Here is a 25,536-nt window from a genome sequence, read left to right as displayed (position 1 = left end):
CCTATTTCTATTCTACTTTGTTTTTGTTCCACCTTAAACTATGCACTTCATTGTTTGTACGATAACTAGTTTTTGTCCAATGAGGAAAAGGTAAACAACCCGAGACAAAAGATGAGAGTCACAATACCAACACCAAACAATAAGAGTTTAAGATTTGAAATATTGCATTACCAAGAAGTCCTTATAGGTTCTCATGAATTATCATTCAAGCACAAAATGTTTACTGGTTGAGCAATAATTTGTTTTAAGGTTACATAATATTTTGAAAGTGGCAAAAGAGTTTGACATTTGACAAGGTCACAATTGGAGCTGAGTTGTTGTTCTCACTCACATTTTTCATTGCATATTTATGGATATTGAGATACTTCAGTCTGGAGGACTAACCAAAACTGACACTGACAAACCCATCCCAGCATGGGTGCCTGCTGTTAGTAGTGGTGTAATGACAGGAGTGAGACTGAACCATATACATTTTGGCACCAATACGTGTAAAATTATAATGAGCTTTGGGCTCAGTGGTTAGGTTTTACTGAGACAGCAGCAGACACAGCCAGTATTTTGTTAGTTAAACCTTCTGTATATGCTTTTCCTCCTGTGACATCTCAAACTGTCTGCTGTGAAAGTGAACTATTATCTGTTGGTTCATCGCCAGCTCTTGTAAAACATTTGATAATATAATTCTGTGTCCATAAAAATAATACAGTATCACGAGGGAAGAGAGTTCCATCGAATTTAGATGCAGCAGATTAGTTTTATTTCTTCCTAATAGGGCCTGTATGGCCGTAAGCAGAAACTTTTCTCCACACTTATCAGAAATTAAGGAAGTGAAACCACAAAGTGATAAGATCCCGTGACAAAAGTCCAGTTAACCCTTGGATTGTCACAGTGACAGAGATGTTGTCTCAATCTATGATCTCTAAATGCAGGTAAATGGCTGTAATGTAGCTGTGGCATGGGCATAATATTAAGTAATATTCCACAATGTGTCATGAAGTCTACAGGACTTTCCAGTCAAAAAACTGCTCTTGATTGAAAAGCGTCATCAACCATAAGCTAAACTATCCAAAAAGTCACAAAAACATTTGACTTCTATCTGTGAGCCAACATAGGATTTATTTAGCTAGCAAAGGAAGTACACTCAGTGGAATTCCGATCATGTAGACGTTGAGACAAGAGAGTTAAGACAAGAGGCTCCCCCCATGACATTGAACCATATCTCAGTCTGTTTCATCCATATGTTGTCTTGCTGCTTCTATTCATAGAAACAACCAGAACTTGATCTCATACTTGATCTGCATGCTGTGAAGACGATATCCACTCATGCCGTTTAGTCCAGAAAGGATCTTCATAAGTCAGTTTTGGTTTATGGGCCCTCCAGATAGATTGGATAAACGCTGTTGCTATGGGAACCTGCTCCCTATTCTGAGGCCACAACTTGTTCAACTCTTACAAATAACGGATGCGTTCATGTTTCCCATTATGTATGGCCCACTGTATATGAAACTAATTTTGACAGATGGGGGTGACTCATGTATTCCAGCAGCTGCAGCAATCCATATGCTCGGTGACAGAGTGGCGCTTTAAGAATAATGGCGTTTGCATGTTTGTGCGACTGAAGTCACACATGCACTCCAATGTTCATAATTCACTATCGCTCTCATGACAAAATCCTATCCCCTAGCCCCTTACCCTAAACCTAACACTCAAAGTAAATATTTAACAAACTGCAACCAGCACAACTGTCATTAAATATGTCATAATTATTAGTTACTGATTCAGGAACTAATCGAGAGGCTATATGAGGCAAAGATGTTTTTTTTGCTTACAGCATTATTTGAGTAATTGCATGTGGAGAATTACTGACCTTCCTCCGAGTTCGCTCATTAGGGAAACCTTAACTGCTGAAACTCCAGTGAGAGGATCAGGTTCATTTGACATCAGGAGAATACTACAAGATGAAACCCACCACCTCTGCTGACATTTTGCTCCAGTCTGCTATGTCATGTTTGAGGTATTGTCGCCATGAGGTATTTATAGAAGCCTTCAACAAGCTGTAAATTCTTAGTTTCTGTCCATGAATACTCTTTGACAGTTCAATTAGGTATAACTGGAGCAAATTAGGTCCTGAGAAGTTCAATCCTGAGGGAATGTGTGCATGTCTCGGTTGGGATCAGGACAGAAAACACTCTCCTGTCATCCTGTCATCCTCCGCCGTTTGTATTTTCCTCAAACATGGCTGACCTCAGAAGTCCTCAGCCATTGAGTTTGAGTTTGTCCGTCACAGTCCTGGAACAGTCTGCAGCTTTGTACCCGTGCATGGGAAATAGATGTCTCAGAAAACGTTCAATATCCAGACAGATTGTCTTGTAGCTTTGGAATCTCATCTGCAGCTACAGCTTTGATTGAAATTCCCATATCTTGGCGGCCGCGAGTGTTTTTCTTGTAAGGACGGAAGAGCCTCTCGAGCGTAAAACCACACTTTATCAGTGTCCTCTGGCTGAGCGGGCTGCCAAACGCTTGCATGCAAAGAACATTTCTAACACCTTGTTTGGTCACATTAGGTCTGCAGTTTGAATACGTGAAAGCTCGCTGAATCAAACTAATCATTTTTTTTCCCTGTGGCACGTTGTTGCTTTATTTGCAGCTGCAGTTCTCATCTTTCATCTCTGGCAAATGAATATGGCTGCATGCCAAAATATTAAGTCCTGACCTCCCCTGTTACTCACGTCCTCTCTCTACATGAACTTCACAGACGTGGACTCGAGATTCCAGACCCATCATGCTACAGTATGATAAGATGAGATAGTATTTTACATTATCTTCAGTTTTTTTTATGGCTGTGAAAATTAAACAGACACATGATTTAAATTCAGACGATGCACACAAGTATACATTAGTCCTTAACTTGCACAATTGAAGTCTGAAACACATAAACCTATTAATCATCTAGTTACTGAATCAACAAAAAGATAGGAATCAACACCTTTGATAATCTCCTAAATCCCAAGGTGACATATTCAGATGAGCAACAATCCAAAACAGTATTCAGTATCCAACAGTATTATATAATGAAGATAATGTTATCCATTAATATTAATCAAGTGCCACTAAGTTTCTCACAATCTAATGTTTTTTCACCAAGATCAATGAATTACTCTCTGAGAATATGATAAAAAAAAAATCTATCTCCACATTTTAAAGATAGATGGATCCACCCCCTGATCAAGACGACACCAAATATGAATGGGTTCTTTCACAAGTTCCGTGGAAATACATCCAGTTGCTTTTGTGTACACTTTTTACAAACAAACAAACCAACGGACAGGGGTGAAAACATAACCTCCATAGTGGCGAAGTCAGTTGATATTTGCATCTTGATTAAATACTGTAACCACTTGCTAATTAATCTTCTGTTTATCGACTAATCAATTAATTGACCAATTGCTTCCGTTCTAAAGAGGCGGTCTGTCACCGAAAATATGAGAGCTATCTGCCACATGTTCCTGTTGACTTGCTGACCAATGACAAAATTTTATAGCCCCTTCTTTCCCGCTGAGGAATGGAGGCATATGTTTTTGGTGAGGCCTATAAATACTCATATATGTGATGTGACAGCTGGACTAGACCAAACCTTGGGATAGATTTAGGGTCCTACTTTAAATTTAGACTTAGGCTTTGACTGGGGTCTCGTCGGGTATTAGGCCACCCTTTCATATTAGAAGACATCAAGGTATTAGACGGTGGGCGGTCGCATTGTGCCAATGGTTCAGATGCCATGAATATGTGTAGGCATTGTGGCAGGCATAGGGGCAGAGCTTTGTGTATTGGCTCATTGTCTCCCGGCTCTCCTTAATTTTCCATAAAGACAACTGCGTATGTAGCGTGTCAGACTGAAATTCTGGACGCATGGCTCAGGAATCCTCAAAGGCACTATATCTATATCAATAGGCTGTGATTACAGATAAAATAAACTAAATCTCATCATCCATAGAGCCCATTAAACTGGAGTGATTGTTACCACCTCCCACAGCTGTCCAGGAAATGTCCTGTGTGACATGTGTCAATATGTGCAACTCAGGAAGGGTAGAGAATATGAAAAAATTTTGAGGCTTCTATAATGAGGATTTTTATTTTAGTAATGCATCAACTGAGTGAAAAATTCACACAATTGAATCCCATATATGCAGTTTCCCTCAGTTTACAGAGTGTTTCAGTATCTCTCAGCTTATTGTTAAGGTCTGTCTTAGAGTCCGATGTTGATATTTTGTGACATTAAGGAGTAAAAAATTCCAATACAGATATATCGGCCAATATACAGATATAAACATGTTTGACAATGATTCCTAAGATCTTGTTATAAAACCATTAAGACAAAGGAATGTAATTGAGGCTAGATATTTTTTATTATAACTATAGCTCTGCAATTAATCACATTGTCATAATATATTCATTTATAATATATCACCTGTGTTTGATTTGATTTCTATTTTGAAATAATTCTTATATTCATATAGCTCTCAACTGTATCGTTTGCACCACAACGAGATGAGCTGAAAACGAGATGAGCTGTTACAGTAGATTCTCTGGATTTTCATGGCATCAGCCCAGAATTTAAAAATAAACCGTGGAGTGCCTAACTAAGTGTCAACCATTTTGTCAGCTGTATTCCGTCACAGTCATCTACAGTATGTTTCTAAGTTTCGTCACTGCCGTGCCCTCAGTGGTGCCCATTTTAATATCCCTCCAGGCCTGCTTGTCATTCAGACTCGCTGGCACTGTTTGAATGGTGGCATGTAAATTGTAGCCATTCTGTACCACAACATTAGACTCTGTGACAGTGAGCAGCACAGCTGAAACTAACAGTTATAGGCAGGAAAGAAGGCACCAGTTGAGAACCAGATCTCCTTGGAACCAGCGTGCACTCACTGAACTCCAAGCGCTAAGATAAGGAATGAACCTGATCTGTCGTTTTCTTAGATTTTACTCTTTTTTGGTTTGAACCATGAGATGCAGTGTTATCGTCCACTCTTCTCTCTCATGTTTTCCTGGAAACAGGTGGGATTCAAACAGATGGTTTCAAGCATCATTAGAATCTGCTTCAGTCTTAACTGTGTTGACGGCTATTACAGAAGAAGATAAAAAACAATTTGAAGCGAAACCTTTGATAGACTCACATTCAAGCCTCTCCACATTGCACATATAGAGAGTCTCATTCCTCTTCTGTAACAGTCATTTCACTTCTGTCACGTAGCTGATCCCAGATTGCAGTCTGAATGTTTGGCGGACTTGCTCAGGATGCCTCAAAGCATGAATCAGAGGTGAGGGTGCTATGACATCAGCAGGGTGCTATGGAGGGGATTTCAGGGGCGTGGGGGTGTTTCTCTGTTTGTAATTAACAAGCGTGTTGATGTCATATCTGAAACTGATCAAGTGCAGTCTCAAGGCTCTCGTCGAAAATGTTGAAACACACATGCTCGCACACACGCCCGCGCACACACACACACAAGAAGATACAGATGTAGAACGTAATGACCTACACTGTAACTTTGACCAGGGCGACATGGAAAGACAATAAAATAGCTCTGCTAAAACGGTGTATTACAAGTATTTTCATATGTCTGGATAACAGAATGACAAATTGATGTGATGCCGACCATTACTATTTGTCATTAGTGAATTCATAAGCTGATGAAGTCATCTGTTACTTACTTGCATCAGCTGTAACATTTGACACTGAGAGTTGCTAGTTATCAAGCAAGCAGTGAAATTTAAACAGAGAGATAAAGATAGTGGATAAATAGTTAGTTTAAAGTACTTGACCTCAGGTTTATAAAATATTTTGCTGTTCATCAAGTGTTTGTCATCTCTGCTCATAAAGAGGAGTTTCAAACTAAAACCTTCACTCAGGAGCAAAAAGAAGTCTTTAGATTTTTAAAAGAATTAATAATGTGACATTAATCATGATAATTATTTATATCAACTGATAGGAACATGTTTATCTTGATATCATTTTTGGTTTTACTGTCCTGCCCTATGTTAAAGCATGGATTGTGTTATTTTAAGTCACCACTCATAACCAAAGGTTAGTTAGGTTACTCATTTTAACCTAAATGTATCAACTGTATGGACAGTAATATATATTAACATCCATCCACATCTGCAATACAGTTAGTGTTGAATAACATATCATTTCAAATGCACACAATTGGAACATAATACATGTGAGAGGTACAGAGCCCAACTGAAGGCTGTGTAGGGCCCTTCAAGTTACTTAAAATTGGAACCAGTGATGTATTAAGTACAAGTGAAGAGTACATGTATGCACTGCTGTAGCTCCTCTGTGTTATTCTCCCAGCTCACTGTGTGTTTAAGTAATCAGGTTTACAGTATAAGCTGCAGGCCACCTCAACAGGACCTGTGATGTTATAAGTGATTCATGCGGTGTAATTAAATTCAGAGTCTGCCATCAACAGATTTATAGTTAGGATCTGGATAAAATGTTTGAGTCAGGCTTTTTTAATGTGAGCAAAAAAGGTTAGAGCACTCAGGGGTGCCACAAATGTGCCTCCAGACCATCAACCCTCAGCATCAGATACACAGCGCCCGTGAGGGGACGGGACGTGTCAGGAATGCACACACACACTCCCACACCCCCAACCAGACACACAGTGCTATGGATATTCATTCAGGAATGTCACACAGGTCAATATCATGGGTGCAGTATGTTTGTGTCTGTGTGAATGTATTGGATAAAAGTATATGTCGGTAAAGCAGAGAGTAAAACTCTCTATCATGGGTAACCATGCATTAACACAATCTGAAGTGTTACAAAATACAGATGCCAAACTTTCAACTGAAACAAATTGTGCCATAAAAAAGAACTGAACTATTCTCTAAAAATAAAAATAAAAACCTCCTCCAGTCTCCTCTGTCCTTGGTGCAGGTAGAGGATGCGGTCCAAAAACAGCGGGGTGGAGAGAGAAGACAACGGCGTCCTCGGGGTTCCACAGGACGACCACGACATCAGCCAGGAACAGGAAGTGGTTTTGCCTGTGAAGAGCCTGAAGGCCAAAGTTCAGCAGAATGAAAGCAACGATAAGTTGGAGGTGGAGGTGATCACAGATAAAGAGAAGCTGCTGTTTGACTCCTCTGAGGCCAGAGAGAAAAGAAGAGACATCATGGATCTGTCCAGAGAGGATCTGCTCAAACTGCTGGGGATCATGGAGGGAGAGGTTCAGGTGGGTTTGAATCTCTTTATATACAGTCTATGGTTTGAATGTTACTGTCACTTTCATGTGACCTTTGACCTGCTGTAATTTGTATATGGTAAGAAAACTTACCTGTGAGAGGCATCCAGGAGGAATACAAAAGCAGTTTGTAGTGCATCCCTATACTTTAGATTGACTTTAAGTAGAATTTCTTGCACAACAGCTCTATCTTGTGGTTGAAATTGGCAACATGCAAGCATTTTCAGGCAGGTTTGCAATGTGTATGTGACAATATCGGGGGAATTAAGAGGCTAGTCCCTTTAAACAGATGCCCAGTTGGAATGAGTACAAACTCCTCCTTCTCCATCCAATATGTTGTACGAGAGGTTTTCAGAGAGGGCGGTGGGCCTCTTCAGGGGGGCTCCACGCAGTTCAGTGAATGGAAGTAAACATATATCACAAAGTACAATCAAGTTTAATTAATATAGCACTTATCTAAACAAGGTTTCAAAGTGCTTTAGAAATACACAAGAATACAACATCAGAAATTGAAATATATGTGTGATTTTATCCAAGATAGTTCAGAAATTCAGTGGTTTATAAAACAGACCTTTTGTGTTTATATGTTTGGTGCAGTCTGAAGATGCTGCCTTTGCTCAACTGTTGATGCTGGTTTAGACAAACTTGACAAGTAAACTAATGTGGGGTGAGGAGGGCACTTTTTTTGTCTGAGTGGAGGTCCACAGCCTCAGGCCCCTGTTCTACACCATTTATAGGTCTTTTTATGTCTATGTGATTTCAGGCCAGAGAGGATGTCATCGGCATGTTAAAGTCCAAACAGACGGAGCCGGAGGCCCTTGAATCACGTTACGGCTCTGCAGTCCCCGACTCGGCCCTCCAGGCCCTGCAGAGAGACAGCTTCCTCACTGGCACTGAGCCACACAACCACAGTGTCTACCAAAAGCCTATGGCTGAGGTCAGTGTGCTGCTCTGAGTAATAGCAAGACTTCTGCTGTCAGCAAACACATTAAGTCGAAATGTTACAGATGATGAGGAGTTTATTTTTCATTGACAGGTTTATGGACCCTTGATTTGCCAGACTGTGTAAACGGACAAAAGATAAAATCAAGTAAAGTCAAAAGAGAAACAATAAAAAAGGGTTATCTGCTCTAAAAATATATAACATAGTATATATAGAGTCAGTGATACTTTTATAATTGGAAAAAAGTCTAAATTAGTTGGAGATGTAATTCAAAGATTTCTTTCAAATTAGTTACATTGCAAAAATAATATACATGTTTATATGTTTCAGAGGACAAAAACTTGAATGTGACATTCCTGAACATTTTGTTGCAAGAAAAGTGTCAAATTAAATCACAGCAAAAAAAAAAAAGTGTGTGTGTCTGTGGTTCTTGTGTTTGTGTGTGTCAGCTGGACCGTCTGCAGGAGAAGCACAGGGACACGTACCGGAGGATGCTGGGCCAGCTGCTGCTCGCTGAAAAGTGCCACCGCCGCACTGTTCACGAGCTGGACTCAGAGAAACGCAAACATGTGGACTACATGAACAAGAGCGATGACTTCACCAACCTGTTGGAGCAAGAGAGAGAGAGGTGAGAAGGGAAGAAAAGGAGTGTGGGAACTGGGGCTTAGAACTGCTTAATGATATGGTCTTATTATTTAAATGATAGTATTTAATCTGAGATGGTCATTGTCATTTCAAAGATGTACCGAAGCAAGGAAAAACAAGAAAACAGGGCTTTTACACAGCAGAATAACTATTTTTTTCATTAAAAGTTTTGTAACTTACATCGATATGTGTTAAAATACAAAGAAATAGCATGTTTTGGAGTAATGACATACATTTTCATCATGGATTGGATATGTGTTGAGTGGAAAAACACAAACATTACTTTTTATGTACAGATTAAATGGTACTACACAATTTAAAGTGTAAATATAACTTTATTTGCTATACTGATACAAACAAAATTTGTTTTTCATATGGAAAGTTTGTTCGCACCACAGACTGGTAAATTAAGTTTTAGGAGAAACAATGAAATGGAAGCTGGTGAAAGCAGTAGAGGAGGAGAGGAGTGGTGAGGGAGAGGAGTGAGGAAGTGAAAAAACATGATTTAGAGCCACCATGGTTTATGAAAGCAGTGTGGAACATATAAAGAGGAGAGGGGTGATGGAATGCATCAACTTTAGGGAATGTGTAAAAAACGGCCTCATCAACCTGGTGAGAGAGGAGGAGAGGACGAGCGTGGAGGGAGCTGGCTAGTGAAGTAATAACCTCACATACCTTGACAGGGAGAGGTGCATATACTGTAGATCGGGGATGGGAGGAGGGAGGCGGAGTGGAAAACTGTAGCCGAGGAAAGGATCAGGGTGTGTATAGAGGATGTGAGGAGGAGTGTCGGGATGAAGGCCATTTCACTGGAGCTGGTCTCCCATGACATCCTCTGTAGAGTGAAGTCATCGCCGTGGGTGTGCGTCAGGGCTTGTTGGTCAACAGGGGATGGAGGGATGAGAGGTTGGATGAAGTTAAAAGTGGGGAGGCGGGTGCACACACTGATGGATGCATCTCGTGTGCGTGTGTGTGTGTGTGTGTGTAGAGGGCCTCAGGGAGATGAAACAGACTTGTGAAGTGGATGTGTGCTGAATGTCTATGAGAGAGTTGGAGGCCATTCTAATTAAAGTCCTCACACATGAAAGACTTTAATTGGCTGCTGCTTGATGGGGAATGTATTTCGTTTCGATTCCCAGTGATTAACACATCACTGCCCATTCTCACTCAATAACCTCGAGAGGTGGGGATACTGTGTGCATCACATGCTCTAATGTAAGTGAATATGCGTTTCTCTGGTGAGGTTGCACATGTGAATGAGGTAGAGAGCAACCTGCAGTAGCGTACAGTACAGTGTATACAGCACCAGTCAAAGGTAAAGCAGACTGGAAACCACTTACATGCCGCATTTCATGAACTGTCTAAACTTCAAACAGCTCATTTCACAGCACTGACCAAGCCGACACACACACACACACACACATATTGCTTCTATACCTTGGGCTTTTACTGCAGGACACAGGAAACAGACCATGGAAGTTAAATCACAGACATGACAGTTGAGCTGCCATCAGACGCTGAGGGAGACGGTGGGGAAATGAGCAGCAGACTTTCAGCTTCAGTGTTCCGGCTTCTCCTCAGGCTGGTTTCATTGGACGGGGGGAAGAGGGCAGTTATGATTTAAAACGTTTCAATAAAGAATTTGTTCTTGAGTGTAAATCAGTGAGCGCACAGGCCTAAATTAACATGTCTTTAGAGCGAAGGTGGGTGTTTTATGATTTCAACAAACTTGCTGTGTGTGGAATTGATACCATTTGGATTTTGTTTGAGAGAACACAAATTATGTTCTAGTCAGGAGTTGGTTTGACTGACATCCTAATGAACTTTTACTTCCAAACACATCTATCCCGGAGCAAAATGTGTGCATGAATGAGTGCAGAGAAGTTGAGCTGAGATAAAATCACAGGATGAAAGTCAAGCCGTGGGTTTTTGCTTTGATGTGCAAGTAAATTAGTGCAGTCTAGCATCTTTTCAAATGTTGTTTTGACAGTACAGGAGGGCGTTTGGGAAGCTGTGAGGAGAAACATGACAGCAGCTCAGTGAGGGTGTTTTCAGGCACATTGCTGCTTTCTGTTTAAATTATTACGATCTATAGGGGGAAACCATAGATAAAGTATATAAAATATATACTGTATATAAAGATGGACTACACTTCTCCACCTCCTCCCACTATCCAGACATGAAAACAAAATATCATAAAACACTGCCATGTTGATTCTGTGCTGTAGCAATCGGAAGATAAAACTGCTTTACACACCCTTAACCAATTGTAAATCAGGAGTCTTCTGTTCATTCTCTGTGTAAACTTTGTTCACATTTGTGCATGTATTCTTAAATGAGATCATGATAAAAACCTATAAACATGGGTGACATTCAGCCTTAACTACAGTTTGAAGCATATGGCACAAATCACGCACATCATGAAACCCCACTTCACTTTCACTTGACTCTCATGCAAGCTAGTAAGAGCTGACCTCCTTCTAATGCCAGGTAGTTTCCAACAGGTTCTTTGGCTCACGCATAGGTCGGCCTCTGTCACCATGGAGAGAGGAAAGGGGGTGATCTCTCTCTCTCTCCCAGGTTCTTCTATTTGTTGCCGTAAAAGGATACAAAACTGTCCTGGAGAGTCGTGAGAATGAGGGTTGTGGAAGGAGAACAAACAGAAGACAGAAAGAGAAAGAGTCTCTCAAACCATGTTTCAACTGTAGGAACTTCCTGAAAGTAGGAACCTTTGCAGGAACTCGTTTCCACTGCAGGGACCAAGTCCATGGGGAAAAAAACTGTTATTTGCTTGAAAATGTCAGCGGCTAACAGACAAATCCACCAGGCACCGCTCTGTTTTGACATTCAGTTTCTCAGGTGAGATGGAGGCATGTCATCGTCTCGTCCTTATCAATGTGTATCTCCTCTGGCCATCTGGGCGAGAGTGAAGAGAGAAAAGTCAGAGGTCTTGTGCCAAACAGCTGCAGGAATGCACAGAAAGTCAGACAGACAGCCACCAGCCATTAACACCTTCTCAGACAACAGAGCAATTTAAGCGTCAGGAAGTTTAAATATTTGAGTGGCATGGTGGTATGTGTCACGATTGAGAGAAGAAATGGCTGCCATTCGTGAGAGGAGTTTCAAAGACAGTATACAGTCACGCACACAAAATGAAAAGGTCTGAATGACTGTTTTCTTTGTCATTTAAAACGAAACTACACATTATTCAAGAATCCGTTGGCAGATTTTGAGCACAGGGCAGTGTGTAGACCTACGGTGGATGCCGGCCTCTGATTTCTCTCTTTTCGCACCATATCAGTCTTGCATACTGTACATTATCACCGACTCTCTTGCTCAACACTTAATGCTTTTTCTCTGTCAAGAAAGATCATTACTGCATTGACAGCCTTTTGGCAGCTCGTGTCTCCTTCAGTCCTCAGCCTCCTTACATGGGGGCTTGGCTGCAGTGCCTCTGAGCACATTCCCAAGGAAACATGGGATGAAATGTTGTTCCATGATGAAAAAAAAAGCCCCCTTGTAGATTTTGGGCCTGGCTTGTACATCACACCTGCGTAAGAAATGTGTTTATGTTTCTAAAGCACAGTGTGTAGTTGTCTAAGAAGCTGACAACCTCATTCAAACTATTTCTTAAACCTGAAATGTTCTTCAAACAAGAATGGTGCTCATTTATGGATATCAGCTCCCTCAATGTACCTGTTTCCCATCAAGACAGATGAATTATTCTTTGGGGAAAAATTTAAAAAAATAAAAATCGCAGAATGTTAACTTTCCACCAACTCATCTAGTAGATTTTGCACAATCTTTCTTACAAACGGATGAAGAAATATCTTCTGCAGATATCTTCTCACAAATCCAAGCATTTGTATCTGCCACTGGATGCAGCCACTTAATCCATAGTTATTTCTAAATGAAACTAAAGTTCTTACATTGCCTGACCATTGGTGCCAAATCCCCCTGACATCATGACTTTGACCTTTGCAGGAAAGTAATTTTAGATTGCCAATTACTTGGGTATCAGTGACATCTGACTGTGTAAGTATGAATTTTAAGAGCTGGATGTCTCCTTTGTACAGTAGCCAGACATGCCTGCTAATGCTACTTGGCAATGAATCCTGCAGTAAATCATTGTTGGATGTTTACTGCCACGTGTAAACTGAGAAACAACAGGATTTCAATTTTAATTCATCTGCAGAGCTTTGAGAAACATTGCATCATTTCATGGCAACAGTCTTGGCAGATAGCACTTCATGAACCTATCGCCATGGATACGCTCAATCCTCCCAGATCTTCTCCACCACACGGGATACATTAGACTCATCCATTTCTGTTTTTCTCATCACACATAAACTTCGCAGGGATCCCCGTTCAGGTACAGTTTCCCCTGGAGTGGAACTACAGCAGACATTCTCCCCTGTCATACCAGTGAGAATATGCAGATGCAATGTTCAGCATGTGCAGTTTGGAAACTGGAGATATAATTTGATTCGCACCAATCGTGAACCAAACCAGATTTTGTCTGAAAGAAATGTTAATATTTATCTTTCTCTCTCGTATATTTGTAAACCTTCAGGATTAAAATAACTGTCCATAGTTGTTTTCCATTAAACAAGCCATGTTTTATGAAAGCTTGAAAATTGGAGAGTGGGAGTTTTGCCAAAACCCTCCCCTTGTGGCAAGGCTTCCCACCCCCTTCACAGTGTCCAAACCCGAACAGCACAAACGCTCCCATACACACATTTCTACCTTATATGGATGAGGTGACATCACACAAGAGGTCTACTTGTGCTCCACTGTATTTATTCACCTCTCATTGTCTTGATAACATGCTTGGAATGTGACAGTGGAAGGTCTGTGGAAAAGGAGGCTCCTGGTGCTTCTTAAGCATTCTGTGGATTTTATCTAACAGCAGAAATGTCCACGTGGTTGTTAATAGAGCATCAATAGAGGGTAAGTTTAAGATTCATTTGTTTCTGTGTTGTCAAACAAACCCCATTTGAGGTGGCAGTACACTATGTATGCACCTGCATCCTTGTTGTCCTGGTGCACACTCATTTGGTTTATTTTGCAATGCAAAATGTTCTGATTGAATATTGCATTAGTCTGAGTGTGCAAGGAGCCCATGCAGCTTTGCATTCAATCTGCTTTGCATGTATTATGTCAGAGCAGGAGATGAGAATGTGCATGAGCAGCATAGAAAGAAGCTAATAGAAAAGAGGACCACTTGGTGAGGGGGTGTTTAACTTCCACGAGCAGTTTGTCTTCTTAGATTCTATCCCATCAATGAAAACAATGTTTGGGTTTTGCTGTGGTGTAGATCCTTGCTAGTTTACCTTTGTTTGTTTTGCATAGTAACACAGCATATAAGATATTTTCTGCACAACATGCAATATATTTATAACGAAATTGTCTTTTTGTCTTGGATGGATTAAAATGAATTCAGGTACTGGATGCAATTTCAGCATCCTGAATTTCTATGAAAAATAGTTGTAATATGTATGAAATTTTGTATCTTGGGTTTGTGTCTTACAGTGGTGTGATTTGAGATTATAACTTCCATAAAGAGAAAACACTTTGATCTTCAAACTATTCTGAAAAGAGTCAGTAGGATCATTCACATGATGGAAACAATAACTGGAATAAAACATTACATTCTGGGGTACAAATAATTCATGTTTCCATGACACAGATGGCTAACACAGACAGAAGTAACTGATTTTGACAAACACCAAACTAAAGCATTGCACCTTTCTCCTCCTACTTTTAGACTGAAGAGGTTGCTTGAAAACGAAAAAGCCTACCAGGTCAAAAAGGAGAAGGAGCACTCTAAACGTCTGGCCAAGGTGCAAGAAGAGCTGGTTAAACTGAAGTCCTTTGCCCTGATGTTGGTCAATGAGCGCCAGCAGCACCTGGAGCAAATGGACCAACAGAGCCAGCGGGTCCAGGAACTCAGCCAGCAGCTGCAACAGCGGGAGCAGGCACTGAGTGAGGCCAGGGAGCATGCCCAGGAAGATGGCCACAGGTTGCTGAGCCTGGAGGCTGAGCTTAAAGAAAAATCCACTAAACTCACCCAACAACACGAAGAGATGAGTGCCAAGCTTGCCAGTCAGGAGAGCCACAACCGTCAACTCAACGCCAAACTTTTGGGGCTGACGCATAAAGTGGAGGAGCTGGAGGAGAGCAACAGGGCCCTGAGGAAATCAGAGGAGGAACTGCAGGAGCTCAGAGAGAAGATTGGCAAAGGGGAGTGTGGCAACTCCAACTTGATTGCTGAGTTGGAAAACTTGCGGAAGCAGGTGCTGGAAATGGAAGGAAAGGATGAGGAGATTACCAAGACTGAAAATCAATGTAAGGAGCTGAGAAAGAGGCTTCAAGAGGAGGACAATAAAAGCAAAGACCTTAGGCTAGAAGTGGAGAAGCTCCAGAAAAGGATGATGGAGTTAGAGAAGCTTGAGGATGCATTTAGTATCAGCAAGTCTGAGTGTGCGCAGTTACACACTGCTTTAGAGAGAGAAAATGGCCTGAGCAAAGAGCTCTCAGATGAAGTTGTAACCCTCAGGATCCGTATGAAAGAGCTAGAGTCTTCAGAACTCAAGTTGGAAAAGTCAGAACTAAGTCTTAAGGATGACTTAAGTAAGCTGAAGTCACTGACAGTTGCTTTGATGGAAGAACGAAAGACCCTGATGGAAAGAATGAAGTCAGATGAGAAGAAACAGGAGGATTTGAGTACAATGGTCAAGGTTGAGGAGAGTAAGGTCATGGAGGTGACTGAGAAACTGATAGAAGAAAGCAAAAAGCTCCTGAAGTTAAAATCAGAGATGGAAAACAAAGTAGAAACTCTAACCATAGAAAAGGGGGAGCTAAGCAATAAACTAGCTTATGAAATAGATAAATCTAAGGATCTTAATTCTAAAGTCAGCCAAATGAAAAAGAGGTTAGATGGGTTTGAGCAAGCAGAAAAGCTATCAGTGAACAATTTGATGAAATGTGACCCAGGGCGAACGCCTGACCCCATAAGAAGAGAAGACAACAAAATTAAGGAACTGACTTTTGAAATTGAGCGCCTGAAAAATCGCCTCAAACAACTTGAAGTGGTAGAAGGAGATTTGATCAAGACGGAGGATCAGTACGACATGTTGGAAAAACGGTTCATGACTGAGCAGGACAAAGCCAACATTCTCTCCCAGCAGGTGGAGGACATGAGAAATCAGATTGCTCGGAACAAAGCCATTGAGAAAGGAGAGGAGGAAAGCCAGGAAGAAGGCCTCCGACAACGATGCAAGAGAGAGGAGGTCAAAACCAGGGAACTGCAGGCTGATGTGGCTGCCCTCAAAGAGAAGATCCATGAACTGATGCACAAAGAGGACCAGCTCTCTCAGCTGCAAGTAGACTACTCCGTCCTGCAGCAGAGGTTCCTAGAAGAGGAAGAGAAAGCAAAGAACATGAGAACCGAAGTTTTCCACCTCACCAAAGAGCTGGAGATAGCAAAGCGCCACAGTCGAGCACTAAGGCCCAGCTTGAATGGGAGGAGAATGGTGGACGCGGCTGTGACTTCCACTGGAGTACAGACAGAGGCATCGTCATCTGGGCCAGCAGAGGAGGATACCCCAGCTGTGTTTATCAGGAAATCTGTTCAAGAAGAAAATCACATCATGAACAACCTCAGACAAAAGTGCCTGAAGAAGTCAGAAAAGTCAATTGAGCGTTGTCCTTCAACAAGCAGCGACATGGGCTTGAAGAAATCCTGGATACCCTGGATGAGGAAAAAGGACAACCCCCCTCAAGAGACCAGCTTGGAAAAGCCTCTGCACATTAATGGAGACCATCTGCCCTCTGAACTGACCATGTCCCCAAAGCATGGGCAGCCTCTACACATCCGAGTAACACCAGACCATCACAACAACATGGCCACTCTTGAGATCAGCAGCCCCACTACTGAGAGCGTTTTCTCTAGCTCAGCTCCTCTCAGCCCCAACCCATCTCAACCGAAATCAAGAATCACAATCATTCCCACCTACTCTGCTCCAACCCCCAAAAGAAAGCCCACCACTGGACATCAGGGTCTTGAAAGAGCAAAGTCTCCAGTCACCATCACAGCTATATCCAGAGCCAAGTCTCCTGAGAGCAATCGACCTTGCTCCACTGCTTCAGGAAGGCCACTGTCCCCCGTCTCCATTATGACAGTCAGCACTTCTGTTGTGTCTGAAGCCTCCACCTCCCCAGAGCCGCAGGAGATGACTATGGGCCGAGCTGTGTTCAAGGTTACCCCAGAGAAGCAGATGGTTCCGGTGGCCATTCGGAAGGGTCACAACACAACCAGCATCATCACCACTGAAGATAATAAGATCCATATTCACCTAGGCAACAGCATGACCCCAAAGATGGTTGTCAGGCCAGTGGCTGCTGTGACAGAGAGCAAGGAGATGACCTTATCAACTGGGACAGTTTTGCGCTCGCCCCGCCAAATCACCACCACTGCTACCAGGAGCTCACAGAGCAAAGTGATGAGCAGTATCACGATTTCCCCTGTTACATCCTCCACTTCCAGGCCAGCACAAACCATGGTAAGTTTTATTTAGAGGTTATCCTCATTATGAAATAATGTTTTCCTCCATAGAAAGCCCCTTTGTAAAATTTCAGGGAAATGTCCAGACTTCAGTGTAGGCTATGTCTGAACCCTGCTTCAGTCATGCTGTAATTTATAGTTGTTACACAGTGTTTACATTCACAAACAGCCATGCAGGGCCCGGTGCCCTCTGGCTGACACAAAACAGAACTACACCAGGAAGGGCACGCCAAAACTTGGCATGGACAAGAGCTCACCCACTAGGATTTAGTGAAAGAATGGATAAATATTTACATTTTTCCTTCACACAGTTCCTATAGTGCAGATGAACAGTTAAATTGTTTGGAAATTCTTGCTTTTTTCTCTTCCTGTAATGGGGTTTTCCTTTATTTCTTCATTATGTTCGCCTCAAGTGCTCTGTGTCTTTATTCCCCTGCCTAAGAAACTGTACTCTTTCCCTCTCTCTCTCTTTTGTCAGACTGGGCATGATGCCCAGCCACCTCGCACAGGGCTGACCCGCATCCCAATGTCAAAGAGCCTGAAGACGGGGAAAGCTGTGCTGGGATCCCTGGGCATCTCGGGTGGAGTGAAGCTTGAGTCGCGAGCCGAGACACAGTCTATGAGGATAGAAGTGAAGAAATCCACTGTGAACAGCAGTGCTTTACAAAATGGAGGAAAAGCCTGATTGACACAATAATAGTCTGCACATAAAATGTTCAAATATACATTATCTAAATTTTGAGCTTCACAGGGATTAAGACAACACTCACAATAAGAAAAAAAGCTCTGATGTCTCTATACAACTCTTTCTGTAACCAAGCCATTTATTTTTGTAAAGTATTTTATACTTGTCAGTCTCCTGTCTATTTCTGTGATATGGATGGATTCATATTCTTTGTATTTACAGTGTGTATTGTGATGGGCATTTGGGTTAAATATCAGACTGTGCTGCTACTAACTGCCTCTTGCTTTGAGTGTTTGAGTGACATTGTGGATATATTTTATATGGAACCATCATAGACCAGAATACTTTACTCATGTAAATTATGTTAATTTTTTTCTGTGAAAGATTTGTACTTAATATGTATTTTGAAATAAATATGAGTTCTAAGGGTTGTGACTTGATTATTTGTACAGAAAAATAAAAAAACCCATAAATGCAGCAAATACAGATAATAAAAGATATAGTAAAGTTAAATAAACAGACATATGGATGAAGATATACCTGTTAGAACAGTGTAGACATACATTATGTCAAAAAAATATATGTAACATACATATAAAGGAGAAAAAATAAAATAAAGTGGAACAGTTTCATATTGTTTATTGATCATTTTGTAGAGACTTGATATATTCTTTAAATCACATGTAAATCCTGTGAAATTAAGGGTACTGTTGCCATTCTGCATTTATTCATGTGAGGATCATTAAGTTTATATGAAGTGATAATTCTCATCTTTGAAAATGTGTAATAACATGTCAAAACGTGTAATAACCTTTTTAAACTAATATTAATATTAATACACAATACACCGGTGTGCAGAAAGGGAGTCTGCTCTACGATGACGTAACTGCTACGTGTCAACACGCTATAGGCTCGGAAGCTTCCGGCTTCTTCCTCCGGGGTTCAGATTGTGCAGTCTCTGGATTAACCGGACAGATCAAGACAACAACAAGTGGAGATTTGAACCAGCCTGTGAGGGTTTCGCTCCTCAGACAGCTTCACCGTCTACCTTATCGTGCCGTCCCAGGTTTCACCGAGGAGCCGTCGCCCGTCGGGTAGAGTGGATCACTGTGCTCGGAGTGGATCGCAGCCATGATGGCGTCCAGCTACAACGCCAAGGAGGAGGACGGGCAGCTATCCGGCGCCGTGGGTCACAGCGGAGCGGCGGAGGCGAAGAGCAAGAAACCGGACAACACGGCGTTCAAGCAGCAGAGGTTACCGGCCTGGCAGCCCATCCTGACGGCGGGCACCGTGCTGCCAGCCTTCTTCGTTATCGGCCTCATCTTCATCCCCATCGGCATCGGCCTCTTCGTCACATCCAACAACATCAAGGAGTTCGAGGTACAGTAACTGTCATGTCTGCCGGGGACATTTAACGGCTGTTAACTCCGAGAAGAAGGTTTGTTCACCGCTGCCTCAGGCCATTTAAAGTCACTGTTAGCAAACTGCAGCTCCGCCACAAACCACGTAGACCTGTTGAAATACACGAGAACATAAACCACCAGAGACATCTCGTCATGTTTCTGATCCTGTCTGTCCTGCTCAGCTGACTTAAGCTAGCTAGCTAGCTACTAACTTATAAACCAATAAGTTGCTGAAAACGAGGGGTCTAAAAAAGTTTTGTTAATTCTCTGCATTTATAGTTTCTTCTTTTCCGCACTTTTAAATGTATTTGGGCTCTTACTCATAAACTGAATATATACTTAATGTGTTTATATTAACACTTTACATTTACATTAACATTAACCCAGCTTGTCATTTGTTAGAGTCTTACATGTTGAGATTACCTCTTCTTAGTCACTGACTTAAGTGACTGTAACTCCAACTCCCAAAATGCACTTTGTTCACCAGCATTTCATGCCGATTGTAGTATTTTCATATGTTGCGACGTCTGTACAGTGTAGCTAGCTAGCTACTAGCTAGAGCAAACTAAGAATTAAACAGCAGTGTAAGGGCAAATACAAGCGCTCAGATCGTGTTGAGGCAACTTCACGGACATTTGAGACTGTGATTTTTATATTCAGACGATTATCAGGATGTTCTTCATCCGTTTAACGCATATGATCAAATAGATAGATATTGATCAAATCAAAGGGTTAGCAGAAAAGGGCAAATACACTTAACACAACAAAAATAGACAGACAATAGGCAAACTAAAAAAGTAAGTGTAGACTCAAAGACAAACTAAGCTAAGTCACAAACTAAGTCATTTCACAGTGGCTGGATTGTTAGATATATTTCTTATGTGGTACCAAGTTCTCGAAATCTGAGGCTGAGAAGTAAGAGTAAACTCTGACATGGTTAACTTAGTCATCAGGATTAGAAGAACCGCCTTGACACAACTGGTGAAGCTGTACACCACACAGACCAGGAGGAAACTAGTACATTTGAAATACGAGGCACCCCCAGCAAAGACAAATATTTACAAGCATTATTTTGTTCCATTTCCTGTCATTTTGCTCAAAAAAGAGCTGTCGATACTTTAGCACCTTTATCTAAAATCTTAACCACCACAGGCTCATTTGATTGTATTAACTGCACTTATTTATAATTCTTTTTTTCGGTCGGTGAACTTTATTTGTCGTGTGCTAGGTTCACCAGTGTTATCACACCATGGAGTCAGCTTTGAAAACAAATGTGCACACAAGTGGACAAAACCGATTTCTATTAAAGTGTAACACCCAGCTTGTATCAATGGGTCCTACAAGAAATTGGGAAAATAAATGTATGTACAATACAGTTCAACAGCATCAAATAACAGCTTTCAGTGTCAAGTTAAAGTTGAATCATTGCCTCAGTTATAATCTCTACATAAAAATACAATGTGCTACATGGAAGTTTATAACACAGAATCATCATTTCATCTACTTATACTGGATTAACTTTCTGTTATTGTGTCTAAATGTAGTTTTTCAACCCCTCTTTTTTCAGATTGATTACACCGGTGTGAACGCTGACAGTCCCTGCTACAGCTGCGCCAATAACGTCAGCTGGAACAACACGACACCATGTCTCTGCTCTGTGGATTTCACGCTGGATCAGCCATTTGAGGCGAGTCAGACACCAGTTCACAGTATGCGGATCCTATGAATAATGCATGGCTTCTAATATTGACAATGTGGCTTGTGTAATAAAAGGGAAAAAAACTGCTCTCCTGACACGTAACATCCATTAAGATCTATTTTGAGTCTAGAGAAAGGCAAACTCAGGGTTTGTTTGGAGCCTTCGTTGTCATTGATTATTCCTGTCTGAAAATGTGCAGTCCAGTAACTTTTAAAAGGCTTTTATTGATCAGTTATTAAGAGCTCACACCCAGTTGTATTTCAGTCTCAACAGATTTCAGATAAGACACATCACAATTACTCACCAAAGTTAAAAGGTTCCTTACATTATACATTTGCATTAATGGGTGCATCAAAGATGAAACTGGGGTGAAACAACATCTGTTTGATCTAATAACATACAGGCACCAATATTTATTATATATCCAGTCTATAACACTGTCTCTCTTCCCCTGCAGAGCAATGTCTATATGTACTACGGCTTATCCAACTTCTATCAGAACCACAGACGCTATGTGAAGTCCAGGGACGACAGCCAGTTGTATGGTGCTCAGTCGGTATGATACTGACAACATTGTGTGTTTATATCGTGCAAAGATTTTAGATTGAAAGCCTCTTGCTTCAGTTCAACCTTCTCTGTTGTTTATAGAGCCCCAGCAAAGAATGTGAGCCGTACCGTACGAGTGATGGACTGCCCATCGCTCCATGTGGGGCCATAGCTAACAGCCTTTTCAACGGTAAGTGAGATATGGTGAACACACATTTTTGCTGCTCATCTTTTCAACAAAAACTCTGACGTTAGTTTGCAGAAGTTAAACTTATCGCCCGTTCTTGCTGTGTGCTGATATTGAACGTAATACTTCTTCTTTTCAGACACTCTGGAGCTGTATCATATTGAATCCAATGGCACCAGAAATACAATTCCTCTGGTGAAGAAAGGAATTGCTTGGTGGACAGACAAGCATGTGAAGTTCAGGAATCCTGGTGAAAACAAAAACCTCACCGTTGCCTTCCAAGGTGATTTCAGCAAACTTTTCTATGAAACTTTTTTTGTACCAGAAAATTGCAGCTTCTAAATGACATGATTGTACTCATAGGGAGAATGACGCCATTATAATTCCCAGTCCTCACCCCAGCACCTGTTGCTACTTTATGTAACTTTAGTGAGTAGGTACGATCTCCTGTGAGTGTGTCTGATAGTCGCAGTTTGATTTGCCAGAATCAGGCCAAGCAAGTTCATGAATAATGCTGAACTGTAGATCAGTTAAAATACTTAAAAGTCAACAAGAATTACAAGAATCTATCTCCAACATTCAGCGAGGGAACTTTATAATATCAAGGATTATAAACACAGTTTGGTTTATTTGTTACAGCATTAGCTCTTTTAGTAAAGGAAGCCAAGGATCATGGGTAACGTTCCCTATTCATTTGTGTTTCACTTCAGTGGGTGGGACTATCTAGTCAACAGATTGATAGGCTTTGTTTTCTTCTCCATATTAAAACTACTTCTCAGAATTAGTCCCCACATTTGGCTGCAGGGGGCGCTGTTGCTCAGTAAATGTTACAGTCTTACAGTGTCCAGCTTGGTTTTGTCTCTTTCTTTCTCAGGTACAACTAAGCCGGTGAACTGGAGGAAGCCAGTGTACGAGTTGGACCCTTCAGATCCTGACAACAATGGCTTCATCAACGAGGACTTCATTGTGTGGATGCGCACGGCTGCGTTGCCCACCTTCCGCAAGCTGTACCGCATCATCCAGAAGAAGTCCAGCACCACCCCCACTCTACCCAGTGGCAACTACGTCTTGGACATTACTTACAGTATCCTTTTGAATTATGGCTTGAAACACTGCTGCACTATCAAAACTAAAGATGGCTTTAAGCTCTAGGGTCGGCTTGTATGAATTTAATTTCCTCGTGGAAAGCTTCACAATTTGAAAATTATTCTTAGATAATCATTAATCACATAGATTTCCCAAATCCTGTCTACACGGAAGCACAGTAAACACATTAACAACATCGAGTAAATATCCTGTGCTCTGAGCAAACACCAGTACACTCACTGGGACTCCAGAACTATTTGATTAATGTCCACACCAGGGTGAGTTATCTTAAAAGGTTTGCTGAGGAAAATAAAGGAACACAAAATGTTATATCAACATATGTTCCAGAGCAGAGAGGTTTCTGGGTTTACTCTGCAGAGTTATTCACACACCTCAGATTGAGAAGCATGTGACTGATGAGGTGTGCTGATACATACTTCTTTGAAAAGCAAGTCCAGTTCTATAGAACTGAACTGAAATTGTGTCACCCACACAAAGAGTTATTCAGGCTTATGTTTTACATACATGAGCAGTTTAATCTCATGTAATGGCTTACAGTGGAATACAAATATTACAAATAACGAACACTCAACGTGTCTGTGGTAAATACGATCAATCCCTCTTTTTATACAGTCTGTTATGATACCTACTGTCTCTGCCTGTAGTTTGAAACATAATGGAGCATTTCGACGGTTGTTCTCAATGAGTCTACTTCACCTTATCTTCAATTATAGGCAAGTTTAAGTAATTCTTTGATATTCCTTCATATGACTGACATAGGGCTTGACTAAGTAATGTTATGTATTTTTGCTTCAAAAATGGAGGATGCTATCAAGCAAATCCATCCTGAGCTGACACCAAAGTGTCTGAGAAGCGGCTTGTGGAAGTGTTTTGTAGTGTACATCGCAGACATCAAAGTAACAGTTAAAAGTCAGACTGTTTATCGACTTTACGCCACGCTGCTGACTTACTCTTCATCCACAACAAGTCTTCATGCTCATGTCTTTCCACTCAGCTGAAGCAGCCGAGGACTTCATGCGTGTGGTGGTGGGGCATTTGAATACATGAGAGCAAATTGCGTGTCATGGCAAATTCGTTTTAACTGGATATTTGGAAAGTATTTACAGGATTGGTTCAGCAAACAGGATTTTCCTGTTTACTGATAGAACAAGTGCAATGTTTGGATAATGACTCATCTGCTGTGAAACAGCCCAGTTCAGCTTTAGTATTAACTTCTTAATGTCTACAAATGTGTTACTGCTTTTGCTGTAGATTACTTCTAAATCCTGTATTGTCAATTTCTTTCAGTCCAGACGCTGCAGTTGTTTTTCTTTAACCATTTGAAATCAGATTACCCAGTGACCAGCTTTGATGGTCGCAAACGAATGATCCTGAGCACCATCTCCTGGATGGGGGGAAAGAACCCTTTCCTGGGTATCGCCTACATCACGGTGGGCTCCATCTGCTTCTTCCTCGGTGTGGTTCTGCTCATCATCCACCATAAATATGACACTCGCAACCACAGTGCAGATATCCCAAACTAAACGGTTCTTCGGTTCTCTCTGCATGTGGGACCCTGTGGGGTCTGTTCAGGACTGCTTGTTGAAATCTTTTTTTTTTTAGCGTGAATACACTGGTTCTCTGTGATTGTCTGCCGTGTGTTTTTGGAAAGACAGAAGATTCTTCCATCTTATCAAAAGCCGTTTTTATACATAGGATGTTTATTTTAAAAAGAAGATGCTAGAGTCTGTGTCTCTGTGCATTTAGCTTTAAGTTGGCCCCTGCAATCGTCAATTGCCCGTCTTCAACTTTTTCTTTATCCTCTTATTTATCTATAAAGTATCTATTTTAGCATCGCTTTGCAAATGGCTTTATTATTGAAGGATGTATGTATTTTTAAAGTAATTGTCCCTACTATTTACTGTAATATGTCCTGCTGATGAATGTACCGTTATATTTCATTGACATACCTCTGATGTGACCTTGAATAGAGGATGGGATGAACGTTGCTCGCATGCTGGTAACTATGATACGCATTAATGTTTAACAAGACCCACTTTACCCTTGCAGGGTCAGAGAACATTTATAATTAATACCTACCAATCTACTCTCTGCTGTGACTGGTCGTATAAAGAGAATGTGCCCGTCATATTCTGTATTTAATCATTAAAAATACTCAGACATGATCTAATTCTTATTAATGAAGGAAATATGATCCTATAACCCTACGCATCCAGTATTCTTCTTTCTAAGACTTTTGTAAGCACCTCCGGCTGATTAGAGCACAACATTCTATTTTGGATTTACACTTAAGTGAAAAGTAAAAATATCCTGCGTTCTCCAATGTTGACCAAATGATACTGAATGCACTTTAAAAGTATCACATCTGTTAGTTTTCCTCTTGTTTTCACTCCATCTTCTGTCGCACTGTTACGTTGTTGATTAGTTTATGATTCGTACACTGTTTGAAATTGACAGTTATTCGTTTTTATAAGGTTTATAGGGTCCAATTAAACAACTTGTTAAATG

The 25,536-nt window shown here is 41.1% G+C and overlaps 2 protein-coding genes across 3 annotated transcripts in view; both read left to right on the top strand.

Moving 5' to 3' along the window:
* LOC109628126 (filamin-A-interacting protein 1-like) overlaps positions 1-19,310 on the top strand; it is a 23,582-nt gene extending 4,272 nt beyond the window's left edge. Inside the window, exons 2-6 of one of the 2 annotated variants that reach the window (XM_020085058.2) lie at positions 6,944-7,238; positions 8,011-8,184; positions 8,640-8,818; positions 14,603-17,399; positions 17,880-19,310. In XM_020085058.2, the coding sequence (XP_019940617.2) occupies positions 6,951-7,238; positions 8,011-8,184; positions 8,640-8,818; positions 14,603-17,399; positions 17,880-18,086 (3,645 nt within the window). In that variant the 5' untranslated portion in view covers positions 6,944-6,950 and the 3' untranslated portion in view covers positions 18,087-19,310. Of the gene's footprint in view, positions 1-6,922; positions 7,239-8,010; positions 8,185-8,639; positions 8,819-14,602; positions 17,400-17,879 lie in introns of both variants that reach the window. The other variant, XM_020085057.2, reaches the window with a different exon arrangement.
* Positions 19,214-25,536, top strand: LOC109628127 (cell cycle control protein 50A-like). Its single transcript, XM_020085059.2, has 7 exons — positions 19,214-19,466; positions 21,057-21,176; positions 21,646-21,744; positions 21,837-21,924; positions 22,061-22,204; positions 22,796-23,005; positions 24,358-25,536. The coding sequence occupies exons 1-7, from the start codon at positions 19,218-19,220 to the stop codon at positions 24,549-24,551; spliced, it is 1,104 nt and encodes a 367-aa protein (XP_019940618.2). The 5' UTR covers positions 19,214-19,217; the 3' UTR covers positions 24,552-25,536.

This window comes from Paralichthys olivaceus, chromosome 12 (genome assembly GCF_024713975.1).
Source record: "Paralichthys olivaceus isolate ysfri-2021 chromosome 12, ASM2471397v2, whole genome shotgun sequence".
Lineage (NCBI taxonomy): Eukaryota > Metazoa > Chordata > Actinopteri > Pleuronectiformes > Paralichthyidae > Paralichthys > Paralichthys olivaceus.
The sequence above is the reverse complement of the archived record's forward strand: the minus strand, read 5'-3'. Positions and strand labels throughout refer to the sequence as shown.

What these genes read in the sequence shown, in the direction of transcription:
- LOC109628127 (XM_020085059.2), top strand. Translation starts at nt 19,218, where the DNA reads ATGATGGCGTCCAGCTACAACGCCAAGGAGGAGGACGGGCAGCTATCC. An exon ending in AGTTGTATGGTGCTCAGTCG is followed by an intron (nt 21,745 to 21,836) that starts GTATGATACTGA and finishes TGTTGTTTATAG; the next exon opens with AGCCCCAGCAAAGAATGTGA. An exon ending in CCTCACCGTTGCCTTCCAAG is followed by an intron (nt 22,205 to 22,795) that starts GTGATTTCAGCA and finishes TTTCTTTCTCAG; the next exon opens with GTACAACTAAGCCGGTGAAC.